Source organism: Ylistrum balloti, unplaced genomic scaffold, assembly GCF_031769215.1.
Source record: "Ylistrum balloti isolate Yb309-2 unplaced genomic scaffold, AGI_CSIRO_Ybal_v1 Utg371388, whole genome shotgun sequence".
In the NCBI taxonomy this organism is placed as follows: Eukaryota; Metazoa; Mollusca; class Bivalvia; order Pectinida; family Pectinidae; genus Ylistrum; species Ylistrum balloti.
The window spans coordinates 7,984-19,607 of NW_026782731.1; the positions used below are offsets into that span (position 1 = coordinate 7,984).

An 11,624-nucleotide genomic window follows, 5' to 3' on the forward strand; every position below is an offset into this window, starting at 1 on the left:
GTAACTGTTTTTTTTATTTTGTTTTGTTTGTTTGTTTTTGTTCTCATTCTCTCTCTTTTAAGGTTACCTGAGAAGAAGTCTCAAATGACCTATTGTGATCTGTCGTCTGGCATAAACAATTTACATTTCACGACTTCCTCTAAATAACCAAAAACCCAGGGTCATGATATTGGATCAGTAGCATGCTTGCATGAGGGCTACCAAGTCTATTCAATTAATTGACCTTGACCTACTTTCAAGGTTACAGGGGTCAAATATGTTAAGATCTTTAAATGACTCCTCAATAAGCAAATGGTCCAAGTTTATGATATTTGGTCTGTAGCATGCTGGAATAATGGCTGCCAATCTTGTTCAAATGAATTACCTTGACTTTCTTAAAAGGTCACAGGGGTCAAAAGTGTTAAAATCTTTTAACAATTTCTTCTCAATAAGCAAATCATCCTGGGTCATGATATTTGGCCAGTAGCATGCTAGGATGAATGACCTTGTCATAATTTAAAGGTCACAGAAGTAAAAGATGCTAAACTACAACAAAAGATAGTGTTATCGGTTCTGTTTAATTGAAAATTAAGCCTTCAAACTTCGAAACAATAAAAACTACGGTATGTAAGTATGCATATATCAGTTCTGTTCTGTCTGCCCCAATACTGGGACTGATTGATTCTAAAACCGTCCAAAGATCTGGAGACCTCCAGTGACCGTAATAGCCCTTGGGCCTCTTGTTAGAATTGTTTTCCTTACTTGTTTGTGTGCGTGTTCTTTATTGGAAGAAGAGAAAATTTGTATAAATGTTAGGTTTTGAGCCCCTGGGGCCTGTGGGGTGGGGCCCAATAGCGGAAATAGAGCAAATTCTTAAAAATCTTAATCCTTCAGCAGGACTGCCTAAATTTAGTCCAAAGCATTCTTGGATGAAGAGGAATATATTTTGTATAGCTGATGGGTCTTCACCCCCTGGATCTGGGAGGGCAGGGCCAAAAATGGGACATTTTGTTCTGTAAAATCCTACTCCTCCTGTTGGATTTTGCCCAAATTTGTTCTGAAGCCTTATTGGGAAATAGGGATCAATTTTGTATAATAGGTGGGTCTCTGCCCCCTGGGGCGGGAAAGGTGGGCCCAATAATGACAGCAGTGTAAATTGCCTTTTGTAAAATCTTTCTGTGTCCCGAGCACAACTTTGCTTTCATTTAAGCAAGGACAATGAAATTTGGTGTTTACACAGATCATACTAAGAGGATGTGCAGTGTATCAAATACAGGACCTGCTACCCCTTCGTCACTGAGTTAGTCAGCTTAATAAAAATTGTGAGTGTAATGAAGTCCTTTTCAGGGAGCATTCATTTTTTCTCCCCGAGAATATCCTTCACAGATCTTTCTCTAGTTACACATAATATAATTTTAACATACTACACCAAACCAGACAAGATCAGTGCACAACTAAATATCTAGGTAATACATATATATTGAACGATCAGATTTCTTAAACAAGATAACCAGTACATGAAAATCTTAATAATTCAATATTTTGAAACTGGGGAACATTTTTTCAAAACTTTGTAATATACCCCATACAAGAGATCTTGGAATATTGTTATATCAGTTTTCCTAATCATAGTGGGTAAAATCTCGAAGCTGTCTTATTTGATCACTGACCATTTTCCCAGTGAGAGCACCACAAAACATATCTTCAACCTGTTTGTTTATATTAACTGAGCTATTAGACAGCCATGCAGTCTGTATTGTATTGGAACCATATTGTTCCACTTTTCAACCTGACTGTTACAAGATACTGAATGGTAACCCGTTAGTTTTAAGGTAAGTGGATTCTATTGCCCTGTATACCATATAACAGGTTCTTTTTGCCACACAGAAGTTACATCATTTAGTGCCAAAATAAGAACAACTTATTTTAGTTGGTAATATTTCCACCATTGAAAAGCAGAAACTGAGAGGAAAAAACTCTTTCTCCAGAAGAAGTTTTGAAATTTAAAATTCAAAGATTAATCCACCTTAATATTACAAAAATTAGACACTGACAGCTAAGAAAAAAACATGCTTCACCTGCTTATAGATTGGTATACCGTAGTGAGGAGAATTCGGTGACTCCAATGTTCCCCTCTAAACATCCTATATATAGGACCACACTTAATCAAAATGTTTATCTCGAAACACCTACAGAGCACGATCGATATCTGTCAAAAGAAAGACAGTCTTGTAGCAATCCACTTTTATCCATCTACCAAACTTGTTATGGTTTCAATATACCAAACTGACATCTAACACCAATCTCTCATCGCTCTTGTCCACCACCAACTGAACATAATGGCAATACTACAGGATACATTAACTATGTACTGGTCGTTTTAGAGGTTTGAACAAAATCAGGATTGATAGTAACCTAGAAATAAAAATGAATCCATTTTACAACTTATCTCAAAAAACTCCTTCCTTTATAGGTCAAGGTTTGGGTAAAAAAAAATATGAAAATTTGAACCATCATAAAAAATACTTTTACAGTAAATCAAAAGCACCAGTTTGATTAGCCTTCAATTATAGTAAATGCTGTCTTAAACATTTAATTCACAAGATGGTGTATTTTGTCTTGTCTCAGGTCAATATTAGTGACAGTGACAGAGTCAACACCATCATTGGAGGCATCAAGGCTATCGACCTTTCTCCTGGATACCCGAAGGTACGCAAGGGATTGATGAGGAGGGGTGAGCTTAAATATATCAGAATCAATCCAACAGACTAGAGGTTGGTTCTTCCATTATTTATTTGGTAGTTTGTCTACCGGTTTCGCCCCACAAGTCAGACTACATCACGACAACGATCAACTCTATATCCAAAGTACTCTTAGGACGGGCAGATTTATATTGTGACTTGTGACGTTTACAGTGAAGAGCTATAACTCTCCAGTGCTTTGTATGATAACTTCCCTAATAGTCCATTTGAGCAGTACTAAGTAATCTTCTATTCAAAATCCTTCACGGTTAAGCAATCAATAAAAATAACACAATTACAGTTAATGTTCATCTTGATTCTCAGTGCTTGTAAGTTCGGTATACTATTGATTTGTTGATGTGGAAGACAACTACGATAGTGTGGATATAAAAATGCGTTAGTCGGTTACTTGAACAATTTACTCCCCAACTTCCCGTCGGGGAGTTTATAAATAGTAGTGTCCAAAAAATTCACTTTGATCTCACTCACTTCAAAGGTAAACTTAATAATGTCATGAAACGAGTTCATGGCCTAACGGACCAAGGATAATGCCTCCAGGGAATGTGGCCCGATAAAAAAGATATCATAGATATACCTCCACAATAATAATGGTACTAGTCCTTGCGTGGTTAGAAATCGGTGTTCAACAAAATCCATGTGATCTCCCAAACTTGAATCTCTACATCCGGTGTAGACTTCTTTGTTATCGGTTACTTAATCATCTCAATCTCAGATGCTAATGCAGAAATACGTTCTGAACAATAATTCTGTAATAGTTTAATTCTAATCCAAATTTAACATGGCATTCCTCCCAATCAATCCCGAAAGATGTGCTGACCTTCGGGAGTTGTGGGCTGACGTGGGTTTGCAGACCTTTCAGTATTGTCCCTTCAAATACGTTTATAGAAGTCTATGTGTTTCTGACACTTATAAGCATGTATCTTGAGTATTTTTCCGTGCTCTTAAACAGGGCACCACTACTGCCTGAAGGTTGACCCTGTCCTGGGACTCTTCAGTACGTGGTCAATTTTCTCGGTTAGTCGAGGTTTCTCCACTTTTATTATTAGGGAATGAAAACTGGAGTGAATTTGTTCCTTCGGTGGACATCGTAGATAAGGAAAGTGGTCCAACAGTGGACGCAGGATGTTTCCAGTGTCTACAATGTGTGTTATTGTGAGAGCCTGTCATCAAAGAAGGCAACATGATCTTTCAGTGGGATTGGTGACAAGTTCTAGTGGCTTGTATTCTCAGAGTGTTTTGGTCTTTGTTATGTGTCATCTGGTGAACTTTAAGATGGATAGGAATTCAGGCCCCGATCTTCGTGATAAAATTATCCACATCTTGTAACCATAACCTTTCATGATGTCTTCTATTTCCTCTGAAAACAAAACCATAATATGTGTACTTGAAAATTCCAAAATGAATATGATGTAATCACTCAAACAGTTACTCGGATATCATACAAACAATCAACATCAGTAAACCGTTTAATGAGAACTAACACATTTAATTCACTAATTCAACAACATTTACCATACATATACATTATATATGGGAAGGAAAACCTAAAAACTATACAAGAGACACGTAAATAACACTTTTCAATAAAAAGATATGATTTAGCATAAGGCTAGGGAAGAGCCAACAACATGGTTTTCTTTAATGTCGGAGTAGCTTTGAACTTTCATCTTTGTCTGGTGACGAAGAAGTATGTAAGAGATTGAGTAAAGAATGGACATATAGTTCTTGTACTTTATTAGACCTGTCAACCATTTCGCCCTGACGATGGACTTCTTAGGAAAAAATGAAAACATATTTCTACCCTTAAAGTACTAAAACTGCAGACCGACACTCCTGATCTAACAAACTATAAGAACGACTTGTTCCTTTCCCTGTTGTGATTGAATCTGTTTCCTAAATTTAGAACAAGATACAATAGATAGAGATAATTTCATTAACTTGTTCTTTAAGGTTTAAACATGCAATAATCACTTTTTATTCTTCTTAAGCACGCATATATGTATTCATCAACTACAAGCAGAAAAAAAAATGTATCATATCTTGATAATCTAAGTATATATACAGCTTGAAAATGTTGGTTATCAAAGAAGTAAATACATCGATGGAAGTTAGCACATCTCTAATATAGTAAATAGTATGGTAATATTGTAAAGGTGACCTGCAATTAGGAATCTACACCAATGTATCTGCAAACATGGCCTAGCTTGTATCAACTTTTGAAGAAATCCCTTACCATTGTAAGTGGCCAAAAACAAAGTTAAAATCAAGAAGGGAAGGTACACAAGTCCAATAAATAAATAAATTCTAATCTTCATGTCGTTAAAGAAATGTAACTGATATTGCAACTTGGTATGAAAGGGAGTGAAATGCTAGAAAGACATTTTTGGTAAGTACTAATTACACAAGAAGGTCATGGTCATCTGACTAAAAAGTCCTATATATGAAAAAGGCCAAATCGGCCTGAATTGCTCAACTACTTGAAATCTTACAAAGAAGACATTGCTGGTTCAAAAAAACATTTTGCAAACTGGAAATCACATTCTTTATACATGCCACACAAATGCCATTACTCTGGACTTATTGCTTGTTGAAAAAGATATTTTATATCTCAACTAATTTGATCTAAGAGATCTTGATGTATTTGATACCTGTGGCCTTAAATGTGGGTCAAGGTCAATTATATGAACAAACTTGATAGCTCTTCATCGTTTAAAGATTTTTATGTAGTTGACCCTTATGACCACGAAAGTATATGTCAAGGTTGTTCGTTTTAACAAACTTGGTAGCCCTTTATCCTATCATATTACTGGCCCAATATCAGCTCCCTAGGCCTTTTGCTTATTGAGAAGAATTCATTGCAAAGGAAGGTTTATGCACAGTACATGATGATGCTCAAAACACAGTGGCTATATGTCGTCCTGACTATTCAGGACAGATTACCCTATAAGTGTATACAATTGCTACCTATGCAATATATAATATTGAGTTTTAGGATTCTATTTACACTTGAATCTTCAAGTAAACATAGGACTTACCTGCATTGTTTTCCTTGATAATGACGAGATAAAATATTCCCAGAGGTGAAAGAATGTCTGGAATTAGTGGGAAAAGCCTGTCCATTACTTCACGGCCATGACAACCCCCAGCCCAGGAAGCTTCAATCCCATCACTGCCCACCTGTAAAGGGCAAAGGTCAAAGTTGTTATTGTGTGCTAACTTACTTCAAACTATATTGGTACTGTATTGGTATACACTTAAGATCAAACAAGTCCTCCAAATCCGAACCTATTGTTTTTTCCCAAACAGTCCTGATCTAATTTCCTTCCCTCAATTCCCTTGTTAGTTTCCTATTCTAGACAACATATCTGAATTATGCCTGACATGCTTTTACATACATCCTGTAACATCCACTTACTTACCTCCCCTCCTGTCACATCCAACTAATTACCTCCCCTCCTGCCACATCCACCTACTTACCTTCCCTCCTGTCACATCCACCTACTTACCTTCCCTCCTGTCACATCCACCTACTTACCTCTCCTCCTGTCACATCCACCTTCTTACCTCCCCTCCTGTCACATCCACCTACTTACCTTCCCTCCTGTCACATCCACCTACTTACCTTCCCTCTTGTCAAATCCACCTACTTACCTTCCCTCCTGTCACATCCACCTACTTACCTTCCCTCTTGTCAAATCCATCTACTTACCTTCCCTCCTGTCACATCCACCTACTTACCTCTTCTCCTGTCACATCCACCTAATTACCTCCCCTCCTGTCACATCCACCTAATTACCTTCCCTCCTGTCACATCCACCTTCTTACCTCCCCTCCTGTCACATCCACCTACTTACCTTCCCTCCTGTCACATCCACCTACTTACCTTCCCTCTTGTCAAATCCACCTACTTACCTTCCCTCCTGTCACATCCACCTACTTACCTTCCCTCTTGTCAAATCCATCTACTTACCTTCCCTCCTGTTACATCCACCTACTTACCTCTTCTCCTGTCACATCCACCTAATTACCTTCCCTCCTGTCACATCCACCTACTTACCTCTTCTCCTGTCACATCCACCTAATTACCTCCCCTCCTGTCACATCCACCTACTTACCTCCCCTCCTGTCACATCCACCTCATTACCTCCCCTCCTGTCACATCCACCTACTTACCTCCCCTCCTGTCACATCCACCTACTTACCTTACCTCCTGTCACATCCACCTACTTACCTCTCCTCCTGTCACATCCACCTTCTTACCTCCCCTCCTGTCACATCCACCTACTTACCTTCCCTCCTGTCACATCCACCTACTTACCTTCCCTCTTGTCAAATCCACCTACTTACCTTCCCTCCTGTCACATCCACCTACTTACCTTCCCTCTTGTCAAATCCATCTACTTACCTGCCCTCCTGTCACATCCACCTCCTTACCTCTTCTCCTGTCACATCCACCTAATTACCTCCCCTCCTGTCACATCCACCTACTTACCTCCCCTCCTGTCACATCCACCTACTTACCTTCCCTCCTGTCAAATCCACCTACTTACCTTCCCTCCTGTCACATCCACCTACTTACCTTCCCTCCTGTCACATCCACCTACTTACCTTTCCTCCTGTTACATCCACCTATTTACCTCTCCTCCTGTCACATCCACCTTATTACCTTCCCTCCTGTCACATCCACCTACTTACCTCTTCTCCTGTCACATCCACCTAATTACCTCCCCTCCTGTCACATCCACCTACTTACCTCCCCTCCTGTCACATCCACCTTATTACCTCCCCTCCTGTCACATCCACCTACTTACCTCCCCTCCTGTCACATCCACCTACTTACCTTTCCTCCTGTCACATCCACCTACTTACCTCTCCTCCTGTCACATCCACCTAATTACCTTCCCTCCTGTCACATCCATCTACTTACCTTCCCTCCTACCACATCCATCTACTTACCTTCCCTCCTGTCACATCCAACTAATTACCTTCACTCCTGTCAAATCCACCTTATTACCTCCCCTCCTGTCACATCCACCTACTTACCTCCCCTCCTGTCACATCCACCTACTTACCTTCCCTCCTGTCACATCCAACTAATTACCTCCCCTCCTGTCACATCCACCTACTTACCTACCCTTATATCCTCTTTCTTACCTCCCCTCCTACTCTCTTATTTCCTTTCCCTCCTCTCCCAACCTTTCCCAGCTTCTTATATCCATTCCCTCTCCCACTCTTTTACTTATCTCCTTTCCTATTACATCCTCTTACTTACCTCCTCTGTCGGTGTAACAACATATGGAGGGTTGAATAGCAATACATCCACCTGGTTTTTCAGCCGAGGTTGAAGGCATTGAACCTAGCAATTAAAAAGACTTAAATAGAAAAATATTGACATTTTGTTGCTGGTACTTTTTCTAATGTGTAAAATGAGTGATGAATACAATTTTTGTAAATTTATATTAATTACAACTGTAATCAGAATCAAATAATTTTTGTTGCAATCATAGAATAGATGTATTGTATAAATGTACTAAACCTAAATGCTGCAGCCTCTGAACTGTATTGAAATTTTGCTGTCTCTCTGTCACTTTCGTTGTTGGAAGACGGTTAATAAAACAGTTCTTCAAAATGACTTGCATCATATCAGAGTTTCCACAAATAAAAAAGGAAAGTATGCTACACTCTTTAATCATTCATCAATTAAAAAGTGAAAATGCCTGGCATTAACTCCATCAGTTATTTTCTGCAATAAGTGCAAGTTGACAATACATAAAGCCTTTATTGAAACTCCTGGGAATTATTCTATGGAAAGTAATTACAGATATGGGTGGACTTATAACAGGATAAATTAAGACTTCTAAATTTACCAAATCTGTGAGTACTGGAATGACTGTAACACCATTTTGTTCAGCAGTCCTCTTTGCTGCCAAAACAGCCAATGGGTTGATGTCTGTGCACCTTTAAACACATTTAAAGGTACTTTAATATACTGGATAAAGTTATCCCCCTTTAAACAAAGATTTCGTACTGAAGAGTTATATCCCTTCTCCTATATAGATTGGTAATATCTAACAGTATATATATTCCTTCATGTGTCAATATATACATACCAAAGTCATGTTACAGTTTTCTGCATGTTCTTTCCACTCACAGGAAAATTTATTGACACAAATATATACTTCAATCAACAAAACAGTGAGATTCAATCACCAGTTTTTCATGTAGGGTTTTCTTTTACAATGTTATGAAATCAACTATCCAAACAACAGCATACTGAATAAGTTAAGTTTCCTGTGTTCTATATTTAATTATACACAGTAAGTGTATTAAAGTATTTTTGGAAATTTGATAAATTTTAAGGTATATTTAAAATTTTCTTCCCATTATCTTTTACAAAAAAAAAGAAAAAAAAAGGAAAAACATCTTTTCTTATATACAAGAAAAACCACTTCCATACAGTATAAACTTTTATAATATCATTCTTTGCACAAATTTTATCAATGGTAAAGAATTAGTCTAAAACCAGATTCCTAAGATTCAAATTCGAACATTTTTGTGCTACTAAATATGACTTACCAGTACATGGCCGCTGTTGGACCTAACATCTTTGCTAGAAATGTTATGCATACTCCAGATCCACATCCTATCTCTACACAACAAGACGGTCTGGAAATGAAACGGCAAAAAAATTCACAAAAATGAATAATTCCGAAATCAAAGTAAAAAAATTCAGGAACCAGACTATAATTTACCAGCTGTTTTTTCATATTCCTAGGTCTATGTTATTCCAATAAAATTGTGTGTTGTGAAACAATGGCATTGAAGCATCCACTTGCATACATGATATGAGAGATTCTCTTCCTTGAAATACCTCAATGTACAAGGCTTGACAGGTTTCTTAATTCCAATAAGTTTGGTTGTTGGCTTTATCTAAGTCAGGGTCATTTTGAGGAAGCTGAGAAACTGACCAGTTTGTGCTAATTTGTATGGAATAAACATTGCTGTGTAAAAAGTAAAGAAGACTAAAAGGATACCTTACCCAATCCTCCAATAAATGTTTGAAATCTGTCATCTGTGACAAAAAACTTATCCAAATCCAGTCTGTCTAAATAACCAACTTACCGTGACCGTATAATTGCATTCATGGTAATGTCAATATCTTACTATTATCAAGACGAGTGATCACAAATACACTTGCAATCAATAATTGTTTTTATAAATATGTCACGGCTATCATAACTTGAATAGAGCAATGCTCATTGGAGGTAGCACTAAACAGCAAGTCGCTACTCACTTCAGAATTCACAAATCAACTAAAAGTCAATTAGTTTTCTATCTCAACACCACGATTAGAGATGATGACAGATTGAGACCAGGACGTCCAAGTGTAATGTCAAGGCTTGCCCATTTGTGTGCAGGAGATCAACAATGGTCAAAAGAGCACAAAATAGTAATGGAAACTGTCAAATCCAACAAAACTGTGAGACATATAGAGTGTGAGAGGCAAATTTATGCCCATGTCATCAGTAAATTGGTTTGCAACTGACACCTCACGTGGAGCATGTATGTGATGATTGACATGTGCCCAGACTTTATAAATGCTCTTTTTTAAAAACTGAAAAATTGGAGTTGGAGATCAATGCTCTTCACAGATGGATCAATATCTTGATTCACATTATTTATATCAGATGGTCGTCATTGTGTGAACCAGTGTCAAGATGAGAGCTGTGCAGACGTTTGTGTTTTGGGTCACAACACATTTTGAGAGTGGATTGTACGGTTTCAGGAGTTTTCCATGGTTTAAAGACACTTTTAGTGATCATTAACAGGAATTAAATGGTTGTACACTATTGAGATGAGATCCTGAGGCCTAATGATGTGCCTTTCATCATAAAGCACCATTTGACCTTTCAGTATGATAACATTAATGTCCTTATGAATTCCATGTCACTCAGAATCAGAGACAGTTATCTGTTCTGGGAGGGCACACACGATATTAGGGATCGATCTGACAACTGCCGATATTACAAAATTGTGTACATTAGGGTACCCTAAATCATGGCGACCTAAAAAATCATCATGTTTTAAAAATCTCAAAAAAATGAATATATGTGACCCAATATTCCAACTACTGCATTTCACATACTCGTATAGGCATGCTGCTCATAAATATTATTTTATTAAACCGTGAAGTTGAAGTTGCCTTTGTTTTCCCTCTTAGTTTATTTTGGAAGAATTTGGGTTCCAGACCACTGTGTGCCCTAAAGTGGCCATTCTACATGTGCTGATCTTAGTAAAAAGCTCTGTCAACTTCAATCGTGGAAAGGGAAACAGTGCTTAAAAATAAAGACACGTGTTAATGTTTTCTTTTCTTCTTACTTTTTCTCCTTGATATATTCGTGTTCTTTTGCCAGTGCATCTAGGAATAGAAATGTGTCTTCAGCTGGTTCATACACGCGCTCGAAGTCCTCCTGTCGTAAGTGAGAGATGTCTGGAGTACTATACTTATCGTCTGACATTTTGCAATATTATTGTGATATTTTTTGATAGGAGATTTACACAAGGGCGACAACTCTTGCATAATGCATCTTAAGGTCGAGTGTTCGCTGATTTTTGTAATGAATTGAAATACTCAAATCATATTGTTCTAGAATTATAGTATTATTTTTTACATTTATTTAAGAAAGATAATGTATAAATGACGGGCTATTTCGTGTGTTAACTGATTTTCATATCACCCAAAATATACGCCACCAATTAAGAGCACAAAGCTGATACACACGCTTTCCAATTATTATGATAAACATTAATCAAATGCATAAAACGAGATTTTTTTCTCACGAAATTTTGCATTCTACAAGTATTCTCACAAAAAAAACGAAC

The 11,624-nt window shown here is 37.6% G+C and overlaps 1 protein-coding gene across 1 annotated transcript; it reads right to left on the minus strand.

The window, feature by feature from the left end:
* Positions 1–2,762: 2,762 nt before the first annotated feature.
* Positions 2,763–11,260, minus strand: LOC132562295 (methyltransferase N6AMT1-like). Its single transcript, XM_060227038.1, has 6 exons — positions 11,121–11,260; positions 9,318–9,407; positions 8,609–8,699; positions 8,014–8,097; positions 5,777–5,918; positions 2,763–4,098 (listed from the first exon to the last, which is right to left on the minus strand). Exons 1-6 carry the CDS (start codon positions 11,258–11,260, stop codon positions 3,995–3,997), a joined length of 651 nt encoding a protein of 216 aa, XP_060083021.1. The 3' UTR covers positions 2,763–3,994.
* Positions 11,261–11,624: the final 364 nt, after the last annotated feature.

Coding starts and splice junctions, on each gene's coding strand:
- LOC132562295 (XM_060227038.1), bottom strand. CDS start 11,260: ATGTCAGACGATAAGTATAGTACTCCAGACATCTCTCACTTACGACAG. Junction 9,408..11,120: donor GAATATATCAAGGAGAAAAA/GTAAGAAGAAAA, acceptor TTTCATTTCCAG/ACCGTCTTGTTGTGTAGAGA. Junction 5,919..8,013: donor TTGTTACACCGACAGAGGAG/GTAAGTAAGAGG, acceptor TGCCCTTTACAG/GTGGGCAGTGATGGGATTGA.